This window comes from Lycorma delicatula, chromosome 1 (assembly GCF_047948215.1).
Source record: "Lycorma delicatula isolate Av1 chromosome 1, ASM4794821v1, whole genome shotgun sequence".
Lineage (NCBI taxonomy): Eukaryota > Metazoa > Arthropoda > Insecta > Hemiptera > Fulgoridae > Lycorma > Lycorma delicatula.
In genome coordinates this window covers 200,760,377-200,783,478 of record NC_134455.1, presented here as the reverse complement: position 1 = coordinate 200,783,478, position 23,102 = coordinate 200,760,377, and the positions used below count along the sequence as shown (strand labels likewise).

Sequence of the window (23,102 nt, the reverse complement as noted above, 5' to 3'; positions counted from 1 at the left end):
TCAGTCACTCTGTGCATATCCAAAATATCCATTAAAATTGTGTGTATAAATTATTGCCAATTCCAATGTTATTGGCAATTTTTTTGACAGCCAGTCAAAGTTTATCCATTACTGCATTTTCCAAATTGCACAATGTTATTAATAACATTTGGAATTCAAATTATTGGCAGCCTACTGGAATACTGATCACTCTCAACTCAAATTTGGCCAGTCTGAAAACAGTTATACCACTCTTGAATTTGTGTAATCCACACAGCTTCATACAAAAATCCTACTTAACCTTGAGAAGTTTTGCTTTGGTTACCACCAAGCTTTTGGTGGAACTTGATGCAGAAGCATTTTTCAACATATTCTGTCACTATGAACAAAAAAGTTACAAGTATCTGTTGCCCTATTGCACACAAAGGCTGTTGAACAATAATTTATATTAGGTTCAAAAAAATATTACATTTCAGGTGCTGTGCACACCAAGTTCCAAGTTTTACCAATCACATTCAACTACTTTTCAAGGAAGAAACTGTAGTCAGATGCTTTATGAACATACCTTGTATACTTGTATAACATTCAAAACAAAACAATATATTAAATGAAATGACATAAGTCACATCCAACACATTTTTTACCATATTTGAAATATATCTGTTAAAGCAACTGAACAAAGCATTAAAAATTATCATAAAGAGGACTAAAAACTTCCTAAATATTTTATGAAATTTGATTTTTCATAACATATGTTTACATTTTAAAATTAATATCACTGTTGTAATGGATAAAAATATAGCAAAACTTTTATTTTATCATATAACATATATTTTTTCCTTTGTTTATTGTTTGGGCAAAACTTAACTATTGATTAAAGTAATTCCATAATTCAATTTGAATTTATTGTAAATAATACTTAACAATTAACTAGTCAGTAATCATTTCAGTCATTATTTTCTTGATAATTTAGAAGAAATTAATTATTGTTTTAAGATTTATAACTATTCTGCTGCAAATTTCATTACAGAACCTGTAAGAAACACTCCAAGCAAATGAATGTCAAAAATGCCTGGAGAACAAACTCTTGCCATTAAGTTACCGAAAAAATGCTAGCATTTAAGCAGAGTTTCAAATCAAGATTTTGTAAAAATCAATTAATCATTATTATTAAACATCTTATGACATATAAAAATATTTCAAACATATTTAGCTTTTTTCTTTTTTTCTTCTGAATACATTAATCTTCAAAGTATAACCACCAGATAGTCAAATGAAATAAGAAAACTTAGTAAGCTTCTTGTTTAGTGATTTGTAGCTTTCCCACAAAACAAGTTTTTTTATTGTACTTTAATATATTTTATAAGATATTGTATAGTTACATAATAGGAATAATAACTTACGTAGTTTCCACTTTTGAGGGCTTTTTCCATTTCTTTATTCATATCGTGGTGATCTAATGCCATGAACAATGTATTGACCACAATACACAATGTGATGAACAGTTCAACAAATGGATCGAACACAAGAAGTGCAACATATTCCTGGAACTTCAGCCATAACCAACAGCAGTCCCAAACGCAGAAGATGTCAATACCTCGAAGACAGTATTCTAATGCTTTCTCCTTCCAGGTTGGCCCTTCCTCATCATCGTCTGTCGGGAAATAGTAGATGGAGACTGTGTCCATACTAAGTTATTAGTATTGTACTCACACACTCTTACTTTCGCTTATAAAGACAACTACCTTATAATAATAATTTTCTATGAAATTTAGTAATTCAGCTTACTCAAAAAGAAAAAAAATTATCTGAATAATAAAATATGTAACTGGCTAGTAATATTATCATAATTAATAAACATTCTGGATGGCATATAATGTACTCTTAGATATCAGAATTTGACATCCTTTATATTAACAACTAACAAGGATATCATAGCAGTCCTGTTATTCTGAAAGATTCTGTACACTTATGTTCTGGAATATGAATTAATTATATATAAATGGGAAATCCTTTGATAACTTATTTATCACTTTAATGTCATCCAAGAATGGATGAGTGAACCAAATAACTGTATCAACTGTACTTAATACAATATTAATACAAATATCTCATATTGATAAGGTCTGGAAAAGTCTATAATGGTGCACTCTGTGGTCACATTAAGTAATTTTATTATAATAAGAGAAATATGTAATTTAATGTATAAAAGACTCATTTTCTAAGCACATGAAATAGTACTTCCAAAAGATCTTTTCAGAACTCTGTAAGGTTTTTAAAAATTTCTGGTGATATATTGTTGTTTAATAGTACTCATCTTGAAACAGCTAGGAGAATTCTGTAGTATATGGTCAAATAATACGTCAGCTCTGTATTGTGTCTGCTCGTTTCATATTGACAAAATAAGTGCGTACACAAGTTTTAATTATTGTTCATGAGTAAAGTGTTGTATTTGATATGCTACATGTAAAATTGTATTTTGTGGTTAATATCTTTAAATGTGAGCTTTCTTATTGATGAGAGTAGAAAAAATGTTATTCATACTGCACAATATCCACAACCTCAGTACATTTCCACAACATGAATTTACATTTGACATAATAGCATATTAAGTAGATAAATATCTGCAAGATTAAATGTATTGTTTAACTACATAGTAAAGGGATTTTTCAGAACTACTTATAAATAAGCACCACAAACATGAATTTCACCTGAAACTCTTCTAAGGGCTTATAAACAACTCTAAAAAAGATTTTCTGGAAGCATAATTGCTTAATTAGTAAGTAATTTATATTTGTTTTTAAAAATGCTTTTTGTCAGTTGATCCATATTCATATTTTAATTTATGTATAAAAGTCAATAAAACTAAAATTCATTTATGCACATTTTGAAACCTTTTTTTGCATTTTTAAATCTTACATAATTATTTGGAGCTATCATTCCTGTACTAATTCAAAAACTATAAACATACACACTGCATTATTATCAAATAATTAAATAAAAATACCACTTACTGCTTATTCCTTCAAAAACACTCTTACATTAGCACTTTTGCAGTGTGCACTGCTTCATAGATGTATAAAAAAAAATCTTTTTTTAAATTTAAAAAGAAGGATGTTATTCCTTCTTAAATCTTTAATACTAAGAATGCGCTAATGTGGGACAATTTTTAAAGGGATAAGCAGTAAGTGATATTTTTATTTATTTATTTGATAATAATCATTATATACTGCTAAACTACAAATTCATTAACATAACATTATGTATGGATATTGTATTATATAAAAAAAAACTGAAATTATTGGAATAAAATACCAATATTTGAAATTCAATGATGTTGATTTTTTGCGTTTCATATTTATCTAAATAAAGACTTAAAATATTATTAAAAGATTTTTCAGAGAAGAATAAGAAAATGCACAATGCTATAATTTTACAAAAATATGTCAGTAGTATCAAGTCCTTTTAAGAATGGTGGTATAAGTCGCAAACAAAGAAAAAGTAAAATCACAGACAAAGAAGTATATTAGAAAAAGAATCATATATCCTATGAAAGGATGGACTAAAGTTTAAATTAATCCATCAGAAATAAGTTGAGAATTACGCTAAATTTTGTTACAATGTTATAGAGTATATTATAAACAGAATAGAATAATACTACGAGTATAATACATAATTTAATAAATTATAAAATAACAGACTAATGTATATCAGAATTTTAAAAAAATGTTGCGAGGAAACCTAAGCGGATCTTAACCAATCAAGAACATACATAAGTGATGATGAAAAATCCTTAAACATAAAATGAAATAAAAGAAAAACTCTATCCTGCACAGCTAAGGGCATGTAATGTACAACTGATTATAATGAATACTAATTGCAAGTTCAATTTAACTGTTTGTGTTGAAAAGACAACAGAAAAAAGTTTCAAATCCTATTGTGACCTTATTGAAAGATTAATTTAAAAATAAAACCAAAAATTAAGTTTGACATGAAAAAAATCAATAAGAATTAAAAGCATAATTATGTTATTTAATCAATATTTTAATTATTTCAAAAAGTCTGTAAGGATCAGTTTGTAAAATTATTAGTATTTGCTCTTCTACCTTTTACTAACAAGTATAAACTTTTGAGTAAAAAGTATAAATTCACAAGTATAAACTTTTCCAAAAATAAACTGTTCATTCATGTACAATTTAAAATACTAAAACTATTTGCATAAATTAATAAAATTTCAAGGCTGTTTATTTCTGATTCTAATATTAGAATATATATATATATATTAATATTTATAAACCATCAGATACACACATATAAAGCAAGATTGATCTTACCTTCAATCTAATAAAGCCTTTTCAAATCCTTAAGATTCATCACCAGTTATTCAAAATACAATAACTAACATTAGCACGTACTTGGTCAATCATGTCATGACTGATTAAAATTATCAGTCAGATGTACAAATTTTATTATACAGGCCTACCAATTTAAACAGATGATCCTGCTCAAAATTTAATTTTGTATACGAGTATATATTTGTATATATATTTAATGAAAACATGAGATGGATGAAATGATAAGTAAAAAAATTCCAGACTTACTGGACATCAACCTGAGACCAGCAAATAAATAAAAACAATATTTAATGCAACTTCTGTGATTATAAGTATAATCTTTTGAGTAAAATTAGTGCACAAAAAATTTAACTGAAGTTTTAAAAACATGATTTTCTTGGATTATAAACAGGTACATGTGAAATCAACATCAAATTTTACTGCAAAACTTCTTAAAAATGCTCTCTCAGTTTTTCTGATCAAAAAAATTAACAAAATAAATTTAATAAAAAAAATTTCAACAAAGTAACACTATCTTAATTGCATGATGTTCAATATATTAATTTTGCAAATACATTTAAAAAATTTCAAAAAAATATGAAATATATAGCGAGCTAATATTTTATATGCCATCCAATAAGTAAAATAAAAGTTGTTTATTATGAATATTACAGAAAACCCTTGATTTAACATCTAACAGTAAATATAATTTACACTAAATTCACAAAATCTAATGCAGATTTTATTTTAATGTAATGTAGTCATAATTAAAAACTAAATCAATTATGGAGGTAAACATGTTAAAACTAATATTTACTTAAGATCCACTAAAATGAAAAAATTACCAGTAAAGTAAGTAGAATAAATTATTTTCAGTAATAATACTCATTAGAAAAAAAAAATATGAAGATATAAAATCTTATTATCATTTATTCTATTGAATAATTCTAGATGAACAGAAACGCAAAAAGAAATTTTACAATCGAGTGTGGTCAAATTCACTCATACGCTTTTCAGAATTTTCCTATGTTTTATCAACATTTTGTTTTGCATCCCTTCAGACATATCTTTATAATATAAAAGGTTATATTTTTAATTCAACATTTACCCCAGATGAGAAAATCTTTCTCTAAACATGTGTTAAACATTTTCTTAAATGGAACATTTTAGAACCCCGAAGATTCAAGAATTATTATTATTTTTTTAATTTAATTTAATTTATTTTTATAGGCGTTAACAGCAATACTGCATAAGAACTACTTTCAAACAGATAATCAAATTATATGTTTATAATTTTTCTAAATATCTAACTGTTACCACTAAATTACAATCTGTTAAATTGAGGGCTCACCATAAAAGTTAGAACTATTTCAAAGCAACAAAAATTCTAATTACAGAAAAAAAATCAGTTATTAATTACTACCTAAATTACATGCTGTATAATTGAAATAAATAAACAAATGTAAATTTATAAAGCACATAAACGAAAGTAATATGAATAGAAGTTACCGTATTTATTCGAGTACCCCCCGCACTTTTTTTCTTGGAATTGGAGAGAAAAAATAAGGGTGCGGGGCTTACTTAAAACATAGCCTTTAGCTAGGATAATTTATCTAAAGTAAACGTTTTCTTAGAAGTACCTAAATTCAATCATATAAATATAGTTACATTAGGCTTTAGTTTATCAATACCGGATGCCGCTTGTACAAAATACATCCTTAATTATTAACATCCTGTTCATATTATCGATAGGAACGAAGTTATGGTATTTTTATAAAACTGATTCATTCTGTACAGGCTGCATCCGGTTCTAATGACACTACAGTTACCCATCGTCGTATTTGTCTATTCACCATAGCCATTGTACTGTTTGTATATGTGGACGGTTATGTGCATTTTATCTGTTTAGTTTATCTTGTAAAGTTTAATACGTGATTTATTTTAATTACGGCATTAAAATGAGTACAAAAGAACAGCATTTACGGTCTTTTACAGTAAATGAAAAACTGCGCGTTATAGAAGAGGATGAAAAAATTGGAAATCGGGCGGCAGGAAGAAAATTTGACGTAGATGAAAGCTGCATTCGAGACTGGCGTAAGAAGAAACAACTTCTAGTGAAAGGCACTGGTAATAAAAGGGCTTTTCGTGGCTTAAAACCAAAATACACAGACGTAGAAAAAAAATTGTATGACTGTTATGGAAAAAAGGAAATGCGGTTATGCTGTCACGACAGAAATGTGTCACACATATGCTCGTGAAATCTCTAAATCATTGAATAAAGTTGATTTTAAAGTAAGCCGTGGATGGATAACACGATTTTTGCACAAAATGATTTGTCAATAAGACGAAAGACGACCATTCTCAACGACTTCCAGACGCTTATGAACATAATATATTACATTTTCACAAATACAAAATAAATCTTAGAAAAGATAAAGGCTATTTGCCTTCTCAAACAGGAAACGCTGATCAAACCCCCGTATATTTTGAAATGCCATTTGGACAAAACCGTAAACAAGAAAGGTGAAAAAAGTGTTACGATTCGCACTGGTGGTAATGAAAAACAAAGGTGAGTGTTATGCTTTGCATTACTTCTGATGGATCAAAATTACCTCCGTACATTGTTTTTAAAAGAAAAACTCTCCTACCGTACAGTTAAATGGAGTTATTATCAGAGCACAGAAATCAGAAATGGATGCACAATGCCCAGAAATGGAGTTATTATCAGAGCACAGAAATTTCGGCCATGGATGGCCGAAACCTTAATTTTAGACTGGATCAGGTGTGCATGGCAAAAGCGATCAGGATATTTACTTAATAAAAAAAATACCGGTATGCTAGTAATGGTTAGTTAACGGGGGCATACGACTGATAAAGTGAAAGACATTTTAAAAAAGGGTATGACAGACCAAGTAATAATTCTAGGCGGATTGACATCTCTATTGCAACCACTAGATGTCTGCATTAATAAACCGTTCAAATCTGCATTAAAACAACTGTACAGTAAATGGATGGCTGATGAAAATTTCTTTCTCACACCTACAGGAAGAATCAAACGCCCAGATTTTAACCAGATTTGTATTTGGATAAAAGATGCTTGGGAAGGTATTTCCACTGAATTAGTAAGGAAAAGTTTTAAAAAATGCGGAATATCTAGTGAACTTGATGGTAGTGAAGACGTTCACCTTTGGCAGAGCGACGTGGAGACTACCGGTAACTCTTCTACAGACATTGACAGCGACAGTGATTAATTAAAAATAAAATCCCATATTAAAAAGTGTATTAAAATGATACTTTTCGTTTTACTGGCCTACTGATTCTGAACTAAACTAGTATTTACGGTAATTAATTATTAATGTAATATTAATATTGTAATTTAAATAAACGAATTAAATGCTTTACTTTCTGAATATTTACGTATTTTTTTATCATATCTGTTGCACTTTAAAATACCGGTATATACTTGATTTTTTTTTAGATTTTCGGTCCGGAAAATCGATCTGGGGCGCTTATTCGTTGCCGGGGGTACTCGAATAAATACGGTAACTTAAAACCTCCAATAAAAACCGTAATTAATTTTAAATTCTTTTTTTATAAAAAAATGATTTTCTAGGAATTAAAATTAATATTTTTGATTATTGTAGAACTGGAAAAGGTAAATGGAAATGTAAAATAACAAAAAGTATATTATACCTCACACATTTTCCTAACGTGCTATGTTTATGTTTTATGATTAATATAATTATCAATACAGTTTCATTATTAGTAAAATTATTCTAATAAACTTCCATAATTGTGAAAGTTCATACTATGAACACGTAATGATTTTATACAATCAATAAACGAAGGAAAAAATTTATTCCATCCACTGGATCTACATAAAACCTTAACTAAAATAAGATCAGTATTTTTGTTATTTGTTTGAACCTGATTATTTACAATAAAAACTATTTTGTAATCTTCATCACAGATAAAAAATAATTCTGTTATAATACAATGTTCTAACTACTGGAATACATACATAATAATTCATGAAACACTATTTATTTATTTTTTAAGTAATCTAATTCCACGCATGAGATAAAAATGAAAATTAATGTTTATTGGAACCTTAAATACTTTGTAACACTTGTTAAACAAGTTTTTGCATGTGATTTTGCTGGAACATGAACAATGAACTGCTACTCAACTATCTATTATTCATATCTAGACGAAAAAAATTCTGAAGGGATTTTGTTTCTAACTGAATGCATATATTTCGACAGCATAGATCGTAGTACTACACTAGCATCACGTATTCTACTAGGAAGTAAAAAATGTAATACGTCAATTAAATGTAAAATATCAAGTATACACCAGTGTTCATATACATATTTTTATTTTATTTATTTATTTACGAGATATTTATTTACAAGGACTGTAAATAAAGTAATGAGACTAGTTTTTTTGGCAGCCAAAGTAGCAACACTGTAAAGCAACTAGTAAACATATGTTATATGAACAGCTGATTTACATTAGGTATTAATATTTTTAGTCTATTGTTGCCACATGAGACGTAAATAAACTTTTCGTGAAATGAGTTTTTGTTGTGCGTTAAAAAAATGAGTGATACTAATTATGAGCAACGTTGCCCAATCAAGTTTTGTACTAAACTTGGTGAGAATGCTACTGAAACTTTTTCAAAATTGAAAAGGGCGTATGGAGATGACGTTCTGTCACGAGCCCAAGTTTTCAGGTGGTTTAAAGCACTTTCAAATGAATGGGAATCAGTTCCCATGCTCTGAGGACCACGCTTTGAAAGACCGTTAACATCAAAAAGTGACGACAGTGTTGAGCAAATCAGAAACTTGATACGGTACAACCGGTGATTAACTGACAGAACAATTGAATTTGAACCGTGCCACAGTCCATCAAATTTTGACAAATGAATGGACATAAAAAAGTTTGTGCAAAATTGGTCCCAACAAACCTCACTGTGGAACAGAAAAACAACATGGTGGAAGTGTGCTGCGGTCTTCTAAGGTGAATTGAAACTGATCCTGATTTTCTAAAAAAAATTTTATTACTGGTGATGAATTTTGGATATTTGAGTACGACTCGGAAACAAAATGCCAGAGCAAGGAGTGGTACACTTCAAACTCACCACATCCCAAAAAAGCAAAAATGAGCAAATCAAAACCATGCTAATTTATTTCTTTGATAGTAATAGCATTGTCCATTAGGAGTTTTTGCCTACAGGACAAACTGTAAATCAATATGTTTACAGAGAAATTCTTAAAAGACAGTGGAAAAGAGTTATCCATGTGAGACCAGCCATCAAAGTCAACTGGATGCTGCATCATGACAATGCACCCTCAATTAATGAGGTTTTGACAAAGAAAAACATTCCTGTAGTTTCTCAACCACCTCATTCACCTGACTTGAGTGCCTGCGATTTTTTCCAGTTCCCAACTTTAAAAAAATACTTCAAAGGATACCATTTTGGAGTAGTAGAAAACATAAAAAGAATGTAACTGATCATCTGAAGGATATTCTGATTTCTGAGTTTCAACACTGCTATGAAGAGTGGGAAACCATTTGAAGCATTGCATGGCTTCCCAAGGGAACTATTTCAAAAGTGATAGAGTCAATGTATAATTGGGTTGTAAACAAAACGTTTTCTGAAACAGTTGTATTACTTTATTTACAGACATCGCGTGTGTTTTACATTAAATGTTGAGAAAATTCTTGCAAACACTTTTTTATCCAAAAGGGAAGTCCATTTATGATTAAACTTTGCATCATGGTATATTTTAATATACATGTTTAAATAAGTTAATCAGAATAAATATTTGGTGACACAAAAACTGAATTGATTTGATGAGAAAATAATACAGTTAGGTTTAGAATCAGTTTTAATGATTATACACTTTTACTTGTACTGTTTTACTAGTTAGCTGTATATTTACTGTTTTACCTTTTTTTTAAGAGTGTACAAGTAATGGCTTGAAGTTCTGAAAACAAAGTTCAACCACACTAAAACTAATTTATACCCTTGCTGAAAATCAGACTCATCAGGTAACAATCTGATTTTCCCTAACTCCTGAATAATCAGTAACACTATACTAAAAACCTCATTTGGCAAACTGATTATTTCTATATCAATGCTGTTTCTTTTAAGTATGTTAAGTATAGATTATGAAACTGTGAAATTTGAATCTTTGAACATTCCAATTCTAAGGTATTCTGTTTTTTTTTTAAATTGCTTTTAATTTTTATAAACAATAGGTCAGAGATGGAAATTAGGTTTTCAGTTTCAACTAAATTTTTCATGGTTCAGCCCCATCAAGACAGAAAAATGAGCAACAGCTATCCATAATTTTATTAACTACTCTACCAAACATTTATAAAAATATATGTTCAAAATTTGCAGGACAATGTAAAAGGTGTATGACAAATGATTCAAAAAAGTCCTACTACCGCAGAAAAATGTCTTTCTGAAAATAATTAGCACTTCTTTTTGAAAAACATATCTATAAAATTCCCTCAGGTAATCGATTCTCAATAACATCTTTCTGACATATTACCTTCAACTTCTTGTGAATATCTTGATTAATAAAGAAAATTATTTCTTGTGTCCATGAAATCAGCTAACATTAGATGTTTATAACAGACTTTTACGTTACATTGAAATTTAAAAAAAGAACAATATTTTTATCATAACCGTTTTACAATTAGTAAAGCTGATTATTTGCAGGAATTTTATGGCTACTGTAAAATGATTGAATTGATCTAGACCCATCAAGTGATACTTATTTATAATTCAGGTCAATACTCTTTGTGTGCTATTTTTTATAAGATAAACTTCATAAATTATGAATATTTGCACAGTAACAATTAATAACTGAATTAAAACAATAGAAATAATAATCAGCAATAATGTAAATTTCTGTTACAAGATTAAAAATAAATAAAATGAAAATCAGTTCAGCACTTGAGAATGAAATAACAGCAAAGAAAATTAGTTTTCAGATTTTTTAAAATGTAAAACACACATTAACACTTTTGTTGGTATATTTAAAGTGATAATTAATTATGATAAATCATTTTTAAAAACATGCAAATCAATTTTGTTTCATTCCCAAAAAAAATGTATATACAATTAAATGTACATGGATGTGTTGTGTTTATGTATGCATGTGTGTCTGATGACACATATTATTTCAAAATTTATTGTTTTTGGTAATGTTATATACATTATTATACAGAAATATGAAATATACATTAACAAATGAAGTAAATCTTCATGTCCAAATTGTTTTAGCTACCAATCAAAACTGAGATCATAAATTGTCAAATAATAAAATTTCCCCAATTTCTTCAAGGGGATTTTCCTCAATTTCCTCAGGAAATTTAAAACTTTCTCTAGGGTAATTATTATAAGGTAATATTTCTGAAGAGTTAAAAAGATAAAAATCAGTAACAGCTGCAATACTTGAAAGTGTTATAACAAAAGGAAGTGAATTTTTATTTGAAATATACATTAAAAAACTAATTAATTAAAGCAGAAAATATGACTTCATTTCAAAATAATCATGATGTAGCAAGTGTTACATTAAAACTGAACTCAAGAATAATGATGAGCTGTGCAAAAAAAAGAACTTAAAAAGTTTAACACATAAAAAAATTCTAACACATGACTTGTGACTTGTGCAATGTTCACACCAAATACTCAAAAAGTGTTTACAAATAAATTATTTATAAAAATTTGTTTTAGATATAATATATACATAAAGAAACATTAAATTAAAATCATACACAACAATTGGAAAAATAAGGCTCACAATGAGATACAGTGCCACAAAAGAAGATTTTTAAAGAATATATATGTTTATATATATTGTGTACATTTTAGGTTTGTTTTCAATTTTTAAACTGCTAAATTCCATTATTTTAAAACAGTTAAAGCTAATGGGCATAATGAATGTTTAGCATACCAGTGACCATGCTATTTCTATCTCATGAATGTTACTGCAGGTTATTAAAAGCTCCATAACAAATATATTATGATTATTGTTATGTAGTGTGGGATTATTTGAACTCTTTAGTAGTTCATGAGGTTTTGTGTGATTCATACAAGGTTTATTCGGTGAGGATTATTATCGGGGAATGCTAATATAATTTTATACCATTAATCATACTGAAACTGGGTGTGTGAAAATTATACACATAGTGTTAAACATGAAAAAGGACTACTACAATTACTACTACTTCAGTTGTAAATACTTGATTAGTAATTTTGTTTACTGTGATTCTATTTATGAACAGAAACAATGTAAACCAGTGTTTTTTCTTTAATAATAGTAATGTTTCAACTCCAGTTCTGGATAAGGTACTTTTAATTTTAGTATTAAAAAATCAGATGATCTTATACATGCTTTAATTATGAAGATGAGATGGATAAAATAATACTAGCAGTAGAAAAATAGTAAACCCTTACTAGGAATTGAAGTTAAGACCAGCTAATTTAAAAGGTAGACATAATGCCAACAGGCTAAGTTTAGCAGGAGATTGACAAGACCATTTGTAGCAGAGGAACCAGATCCTCACCTGTACATGTGAGTTCCGTTAATACCAAGGAGTGGTTGTGGATATGGTGACACCTGCTTATTATAAACATTCTAACTGTATGTTTACAATGTGGTTCAAATTTAGAAAATAACTACAGTGGAACACTTGCAAACTATGATGAAAACTATTTATTGGAAAACCAACAAAGCACTAAGCAAGAATAAAGTATAAAACAAGCTTAACCATTTAAATTTTCAGACAATGTATTCCTCCAGAATGTTGCAGTAGAAGAGAAATAGATGAACACGTATCTTGTGTAGGAAAGCTGTAAAATTCACTTAATAATATCTATAAAAATAGAAAAAGAGGTCAGGAAAATAACAAAATTGTGATCAACAGAAAATTTTTAATTTAATATACAGATGTAAATCACTGGCTAGCTTAACTGTGAATCCTCTGACCAATATACATTCATGGAGATGGAAGAAATGACAGAATGTGAAAACAGATTGCATTTGAGATTAACTCAAATCCTATCTGAAAATAGATATATCAGAGTCGAGATAGTCTGATCAGTCCTGTAGAATAAGGAAAGAAGGAAATTTGAAATAGGTATGTAAGGGTAAAAGAAAGATGTATGATGGTCTTATAATGAGGTGGGAGATGAAATCACAGGAGTGGTAAAGGAAATTAGTGGGATGTAGTTCTCACATATACACTTGATGGTGAAGCTATTCAGATATTGAATGGAGAACTCCTATCGTCTAGTTAATGAAAGTTTTAAGGATAGAGAAATATATAGTTATAGAACTACAAGTTTTTTCTGTAATAGAGAATTCATAGGATTTGTAAGCGATGCAAGATAAATCATCCATTTGTTACATAATTTAAAAGTTCAATTACTTCAGGGTTTTTTTATAAAATGATTATTTATTTTCAAAAAGATAATTCTTATGCCAATCAGCCTGAAAAAAATTAGCATCACATTATGACTTAGTTGTGATCAACATAGATAGCAGTTATACAAAAAATACATTATTCAATTTAAAATTGCATTAATAATTAATGGGAAAGTAATCTAGTGCTACAGCAGAGCTGTAGCTTTAGAAGGGACAGTATTGGAATCTGTCCAATTTGGACATATGTGGTTTTCACTAGATCTTGACGTTTTAACACCTAAGGAATCCAAAAAACTGGATGGAAATTTCTGGATGTTCATATATACATGTGTGTATTTGGTGTCACACTCTAGAACACCTTATATCTCCAGAACTACTGGATCGATTTTGAACAAACTTGGTTAGATTTACTTGGGGCATTGATGCTATTAAATTTTCAACTTATAAGGTCAAGGAGTGAGGCTGAAGAGCAAGGTCACGAGAGCAAGTATCTCGATATTTTGCCTAATTAAGGACTAATTTTTCTTAGGCAAATTTGTCTGCAAAAAACATTTTGCAAAAATCACACCCCACCCCAAAAAATTCTCTAAACTAGTGACTAAGTGGGTATACTGTGTCAATAGTAACCCTCAGTCACCACAAGGAGCTAGTGTAGCACTGATGTGCTAAATTAAGTAGTGTGTATAAGCCGCATGACAGGAAAATCCTACAACTATGTTATCAGTATTTTTTTATTTATTTAAGGGAAGAGAGTCAACAAAATTCAGGCGATATGAAATATCAGAAATTAGTTTTAGTGTGTAATGGTTCAGCAATAGAGTAAAGGACTAAGCAGGAAGTACAAAGGAATTCGTTTTTGTAAAATTTCATGGAAACTGTGTTACTGGGTATTCATTAGGGGAAAATAATTTTAATTTCCTATATAAATTTTATAGGATTAATTTGTATAACTTGTATTCAGTTCACAAACACATACATGAGTAACAGGGTGGTCTCAGCTAAGTGTATTCAGAAAATTTTAATTATTTAATTATCACAAAAATTAAAATTACAGTCAATAAATTGATTTTTAACCAGTGTGTTAAAATATAGATAGTAGAATGATTTAAAATATATCTTGTCATTTAAATAAGTATTGTTAATCAGTAATTTCAAGAACTTTTTCAATTTTTTATTTGACTGAGAAGTCAGTCATGAGATTAAAATGAACCAAAATGCCAGGCTATTTATTCATTCTTAAAGAAATTCACAAGCATAACAGTAAAATAACAATGAAATACAATTAAAATAATCAGCAAAACACAATTTTAATTTACTTTGTGAGTAAATTCTAAGACAAGAGATCGTAATGCCATTAAAAAACATATGAAAAAAATTAAGGGTACACTTAACAACTGAAATACATACAAATGAACAATCATTATTTCAGTCAGTTAAAAATGTGCTTAGAAACAAGAAACAAAATTACATTTATTGCAATAAACAAAAAACAAAAACAAACAATACAGTAATAATGTCATGATTTTTGCAGAACAAATAACACTTAAAGATTCTATACTGACTACTGCTGTTAGCAACAAAACTACATACAAAGGTACACATGTGTTAACTACCAATACAATACATGTAGTAACAATTCTACAGGTAACAGAAAAAAGCAGGGGTGATAAGAGTTAGTGACATCATCCAGCTTGTTAACTTATTTCATAAATTTAGAGGGATGTTCAGTTAAATCTATTTACTCATTTTTTGTTTGTTTATGAGCAATAGTAACAAGATGATTGTACTCCAAATCAAACTCATCAGCATGGAACACATTTTTATTTAAACAGCATTAATGTGAACAGTTTAAAAATATGTATATACATTCTAATGATATTCATTTTTCCAAAACACATTTTTATGTAGTTAAGAGGTACAAAAACCCTAGTCGTGGAGAACTGATAAGAGAAGTTCAACAAAATCCAATAAAATGATATGCATATACCAAGAAATGAATCTACACCTATTGAATGATGACAAAATCTACCAACAGCATTCAGAATGATCACAATTTTGACAATTTATTTTTTAACAACTAATGCAGTGTTAATAATCTCAAAAGTTCTCAAAGATCTCAAAAACTATTTTTTCTTTTATCTTCTGTAAAAATATTTCAATTGTAGCATTAAGCTAGAAGATAGAAAACTGAAATACTAATAATTCTGTTTATGGTAACAATATTATAGTAACATTCTGAACCAAATTCATTATAATTTGGGAAAATTATAAACTTCATTTTGGATTCATCAACACGTGACAGAAAACAGAAAGTGAAAAATACAACTAATTTATGAAATAAAATGTACATACCATGTGTTTCATATGCATATCAAATTTAATTTACTTTGAAAAATTACTGTAAAAAAGGCACACTCACATAAAACATTTCATCCTCAGCATAGAAGTTTTTGAAAAAATAGTAGCTAAATGAAAGAAATTTATATTATTTGAATGTAGAAAAGATTCAATGAAACAGAGTGCGCAATATTTGTTGCTGAGTATCAATTCTGATTTCCTTTTACAAAAAATGCAATGGAAATAAGTTACTAAGTATCTCAAGATGTGAATATAAATTATCATAAATGCAAAAGTCAATCAGAATAACAATACTAAATAATTAATTCACTAATGAAACAAATTATTTCAATGAGTGATAATCTTAAACTGATAAAAAAATAATAATTTAAACAAGCCAGACAATAACACTATCATCTACATACTCAAATATAATCATGGTCAAAGAACAATAATAAAAATAAGTGTATATATTTATTAGTAAATCATAATTTTAGATACAGAGAGATAATACAAAGAAAAAGAGAACAACAAAATTGAAAAAAATCTGACTTCGAATAAGGATAACACAAACTCTAAATAATTAACAATTTCTTTATAGTTGTTACCATATTGGTAATGAAGGAATTTAACTAGCTTTAAACTAAAGACAGACACATTCATTATTAAAATGTCAGAAAAGAACTTAAAATATTAAATTCACTGCACTAACTCAAAACAACAATTTAGTTATGCAATTTTATCAGAATAAAAAATATTTTAACAAAATTCACTAAAGAAAATTATAGTGAACATATTGAAAAAAAAAGTAGTATTTAAAGCTACAGTACAACGGTGACATTTTTTCTTTGAATATTGTTAAAAAAAATATCACATATGCAAACAGACCACAGTTTCAGTAACTAATGTTAATCTATTTATCATTAATGTAATCATATCGATTATGCAGTAAATGTTGATGTTATAAGAAACCATCTGACCATAATTAAATAAAAAATTTAATTCCAATCTTTTCACCAAATTTATTAACTTACAAATAAATATTTCTAAATATTTTCATTTACTGTTATGAATTAATATATTTCATTTTATTTTATTCGATAAATTTTGAATCCTTTTTCAAACATATTTTAATCAAAACTTGATTTTGACAGAAAAAAGTATTTTAAAATTTCAAATATTGAGAATTATGTTTTTAAATTAATAAAATAGATAAATTATGAAATAACTGAAATAAAAAGTAACAACCTGCATCTGAACATAGTGTGCATCACAATCTCAATTTATGTATGATTTTTTCCAAGAGAAAGTAATAAATATTTTATACGAAAAATTAATACAGTGCATTTAGAGTTTTTGGGTCATATGTATGTATATATTTTTTTCTAGATTTGTGTTTGAAAGAACTGAACTGAATAGAGGTTGGCACTACTGAATAAACATCACTGTATTTATTAAATGTATTTGTCACTATCAAATACTCAGTACTGAATAATTTTTCTGCTTAAAGGATATTATTATTTATTAACTTAATATTCCCTAAAAAATTGAATGAGAGTGTAAGCTATTTTTTAAAGGAAACAATATGGGACATCTTGTGAATTACTGTTCCTGAATCTGCCTAGAACTACTATTGTTTGTTTATTATTTACTAAACTAGTTGATGTATTGTTTATGTCTTTAAATTATGAGGTCTCTAAGATCAGCAATCATCTGATTCATGTGAATTATTTCCATTGAATCAGCACTACACTTAATCATGCATGATAAAATCATTAGCAGTTGATAATTATAATAAGTTTAATATAAGTAGGTATAACATATAAGTTTAATGAAAATTAAAAGTATTGAATGCTAGAAAATTTGACAGTTTTAAACTACTGACACATCAGAAACTTTACACTTAAAACTGAAACTGTCATTCTCTGTATTTAATTCTGAGACAAAAAACTTTTATAAGTTAAACCCAAAATATTACAGTTTTTTAAGCAAATATGTAAGCTTTAAAGAAAAATTTAACTTGTGAAAAAAAATGAGGAAATGAGGACTCCAACTTATAATGCCACTTTGATGAAACCAGTGTAAAAATTACTATTATCATTTTTTTTAAATTTTGTAAAAGCTTTGTTAATTTAACAGGTTATTCATAAATATTTAAAATAAAAATATTAGTTGTAAAAAGCATTTATAAAATTTACACACAATACAATTTATTAATAGATAAAATTATTAATTATCATCATTATTGTTATTATTAATGTTATTTTTATTATTATTATTATTTACAAGTACAAAGTATGTATTAATACAATAAACAAATTTAATGTCAAACAAACAACACTTTTAGAAACAACGAAAAAACTTTATGTTAGAGATAAATGAAAGATTGTAATTAACCTATTATCATATGTTTGTTGAAGTTTATGCAGTATGTTTATAACTTAGCATTTTTGCAAGTGTGAAACACTGCATACATTTTATGTACATGGATATTCATAGTTGGAAATATTATTTAATAAGTTTATTTGAGGCTTTGGATATTATTTACTGAATTTTATGTACATCACTGATTAATTATGCAAATAATATTTATATCTCTGCTAATCTGTAATAAAAAAGGATGATATTCATTCAGTTATTTGTTATTGATTAAAATGGAATATTAAGAACATTAAAAATTGGTGAAAGAAGCCTGAGCAGATTGAAATTATCACTATTCAAAGTCAAGATTTTAAGAGAAATGAAAGTGTAAAAAATAAATAAGATAAGGAAAGTAAATAAAACAAAATAGAGGATTCACCATGCTATAGGAGAGCAATGAGCAAGCTGAATAATATATTCTATTACTTCAAATATGTAGCAGTTGTCTTTATACTATTTCACACCACTCGGATAATTTATTAATATAATGTATTAAATCCAAAAGTCATACATAGATACAACATTTAAAGAAATAAACAATTAAACATTAGCAACACAAGAAATATATTAAATAATTAATAAGAAATATTCTTTTTATTAATATTCAATTTAAGGATTTAATACATAAAACATACAAACATACATACAACACATAACACCAACAATAAAAAGAAAATATTAATATTACTGTAAATTTAATATAAATATATAATTAATTCTTCATTTATCCACTACAGCTGGTATTTAAGTAAAAATTATTGTTCATAAAACTATATTAGATATTTAAAATAGATTATTAATTATAAATAAGGGTTTGGAATTTTAATGATAAGAAATATATACTACATTGAGACTGTGGTATTGCTTTCCTCTAAAGAGATTATCTTCCTTATGATTATATGAAAATTCCTTAGACAAAAAGACTTTAGAAAATCAAATTAACTTCAGAGCAAAACAAATTCAAAGAAAAAAGGTAGCTGCAGTTGTTTTGCTTATTTATGATGAAAATCTTATACAGAAATTAAAAAGAAACTAAAACTTTCATAAGTTTTGTCTTTTTGTAGTCCTATTAAATAAACTATTTGTCATTCAGTGAATTCTCAGTCAAAGGTTTAATAATAATTCTACTTAAAAACTTATGAAACCAAGTATAAACTACATCTAAAAAATACAAGAAATTAAAAATGTAGTTATTTTATTGGAACAAATAAAAATGTTTCTTATTCATAAATGACAAAAGATTTAAATTAAAATCAAATATCAGAACAAAAGAATGTAAAGCCAAAAGAAGAAGGAGCAGTCATTTTACATGAAGAAATAAAATCTAAATTAGACAGTAATACTGAGATTCCTAATAACAAAGCAAAATTTATAATAAATTCTCATGCTCTAGTGTATACGTTTTTTATAACATAACCTTCACATCATCTTGAAAATTTTATACCTTACATTATAAAATAAAACTCCATAAAAAAAGTAAACATCAGAAGCCACATTTAATGAACTATATTTCATACAATAGTAAAATGATGCAGTGTTATTTCCCTTTAGAATATTTCTGCTTCAGATTGGATAAGTGCAGACTCTCTGCTTTCATAGTCAGTGAGTGATTAATTAGTTGCAGATTATTATAATGGTCAAGACCACTCCAAATTAATGAAAGGAGAAATGAATTCCCCAATGAACTCTTTGTCTTTCTTACTTCTTGTTGATGTCGGCATCCAACATCGACAGCACTGTGCATCTTGCACAATTTCGCAGCCATTTGTAGAAGTTTCTTGTACTTTAAAAATAATGTCAGTCCATGTTCCAGTTTGAGCCAAGGCCTTCAGAAATTCAATCAGATCTCATTTCGCTTGGTTATCCTTACTGTAATGACATTCAAAGATTACATATTTAACTGTTTCCACAGCATCACTACATCTTCCACATACAGGAGATTCAGTCAGATGAAACCTGTTTAAATATTGTTGTATAATTATATGACCGGTTCTAACTCTTGCCATGAATGTCTGCACTTTTCTTCTCATTCCTTTGTAAACCATTAGATCGTTTGGTTCTTTATGTATGTTAATAGAGTATTCTGCCCTTCAATGAGGCTTTCCACCTTTCCACTCAAAGTTTTTTGAAGATTCCTCTGCCTTGGTTCAAACCTGTTGTCTTTATTTCCATCTTCTCTGGCTAAGATTCTAGGCTTGATGCAATTGTAGCTAACTTATCTGCCATTTCATTGCCTGCTACCCCACAATATCTTGGAATCCACTAGAGGCTTATTTTTTTGTCTGTTTTGTGAAGTAGGTCATGTATTTCTTTAATAGAGCAGAAAAAATGTGAAGGATTTTAGTTAGAGATCGTGTACAGGGATGTTTTTGAGTCTGTCAAAATGCATATGTCACCCTGAGGCAGATCACAGCATGTTTGCAGCACCGCAATATAGCCATTAATTAGTTTTGAGACTAGATGAAGACAAGAAAGGAACCAGATATTGCATATTTAGGTCAGGAATGTAGACCCCAGAGCCTGAGAGACAATTATCAGCCCTAAATGAGCCATCAGTGTAAGTGTGAAGAAAATTTTTAAATTTTGATTTTATAATTTCTATAGAGCTTTGTCTTAGTAACTCAGTGTTCCCTTGCTTTGTTAGTTGGTCTAGAAGTTCAGTGTTAGTGTTTGGTCTGGTCCAGGACCATGGAGGGATAGTATGTACCAGCAGAATATTCTCTACATCCATGCTAATGAGTTCCTTCATAAGTGCATCCAAGGAGAAGCAAAAAGACTGCCTACATGCCCTTCCATTAGGTCAAAGTTGTCTCATGGGGTGAGTGTATGGGCACGTCTTCTGCTTCAGGAATTTTTTCCAGGTTTTTCTTTTAATGAACAACATCAATGGTTCAATATTGAATTCAATCTTGCAATGCTTTGATGGAAGTAGTCTTGGGGCACTGAAGGCAAGCTCTCATGGCTGAATTTTGCACTGTCTCTAGTTTTTTCAAGTGGGTATCTGCTGCATTGCCCCATACCTCGCAGCCATAAGTGATTTTGGCTCTTATATACTGTATGTACAGTTGTCTCATACTTTCTATGTCACCACCCCATGATTTCCTGCTCAGCACTTTCAGTAGTCTTCCAAGTATCTGTTCCAGCAAAGTTTCCACGTCTCTTCCAGAGGAGTTTTTCATCCATAGTTGTAACTAAAATTCTTGGATTGCTATTTATATCTCATTTTTATATCGTTTAGTGTTAGAGTTGTACAGAACTTTTTTTAGCTTACATTCTTAACCCACCGGGTTGGTCTAGTGGTGAACGCGTCTTCCCAAATCAGCCGATTTGAAAGTCGAGAGTTCCAGAGTTCAAGTCCTAGTAAAGTCAGCTATTTTTACACGGATTTGAATACTAGATCGTGGATACCGGTGTTCTTCGGTGGTTGGGTTTTAATTAACCACACATCTCAGGAATGGTCGAACTGAGAATGTACAAGACTACACTTCATTTACACTCATACATATCATCCTCATTCATCCTCTGAAGTATTATCTAAACGGTAGTTACCGGAGGCTAAACAGGAAAAAGAAAGCTTACATTTTCTTGTAAACACTGTATACTCTGACTTTGAAGTTGATATCTTGAGTTGCCACTTGCCAGCCCATGAACAAACCCTGTCTACGGCATTCTACATTGTTTCCACTGCTACATGTTCATTTTTATGCTTAACCCATAATGTAATGTCATCAGAATAAACTGACTGCTTGGCATCCAGTGATAAACCTGATACCAGGTCAAGCAATATTATGTTGAAAAGAGTCAGACTAAGCCCTGAACTCTGCAGTATGCCATTATTGATAATACAGTTTTCAGATGTGTACTAGTTTTTTTTTACCTTATAGGATCTGGTATTCAGAAATGAGTGTAAGAACTGCAATAGTTTGCCTCATATGCCAATTTTTGCACACTGTAGTATTAAAGCAGTTGGTGAGACAGTAACAAAGGCAGCTTCAAAGTTGATCATTGTACCAATTGTCACTCTGTTTGGTAAAGTCTGCATAGGTTTCTTCTGTCATAAGTAGAAGGGCATCAACGGTGTCATGTAGTGTTCAAAAACCCAATTATTTATTATTAAGAAGTCCATATGTCTCCAATCTCCAATTCAGTCTGTTATTTATAACTCTTTTCATCAACTTTCCCAGGCAGGAGGTGAGGGAAATAGGCCTGTAAGCATTTGTAGTTTCTCTATCTTTACCTGATTTCAACAATGGAACAATTAATCCTGTTTTCCACGTGTTTGGGTTTTTCCTGAGTACCAGATATCATTAAAAAGGCCAATTTTCTCCAATAAAAATTCTTCTGATATGTGTTTAAACATATCATTATGTATTAAATCCTTGCCTGTGGCTAAACTCTTCAGTTGTATGTTAACTTCTTGTACTTCTCAAATCTGTATCAGGACATCACATTCATCACTATTCTAAAGAGATGGTAGATGTTACATGACAGGAATAGTTCCTCTTTATTTAGTGTTTTAAGATGAGGTTTTAGGCCCCAATTTTTTCCTATAGTGTTTAATGAAGCATTCAGCAATCTTTAT

At 28.7% G+C, this 23,102-nt stretch overlaps 1 protein-coding gene across 1 annotated transcript in view; it reads right to left on the bottom strand.

The window, feature by feature from the left end:
* para (sodium voltage-gated channel paralytic) overlaps positions 1-23,102 on the bottom strand; it is a 544,951-nt gene that overhangs the window by 193,037 nt on the left and 328,812 nt on the right. The window contains exon 18 of the mRNA XM_075370553.1: positions 1,383-1,657. Coding sequence (XP_075226668.1) covers positions 1,383-1,657 — 275 coding nt within the window. The remainder of the gene's footprint in view (positions 1-1,382; positions 1,658-23,102) is intronic.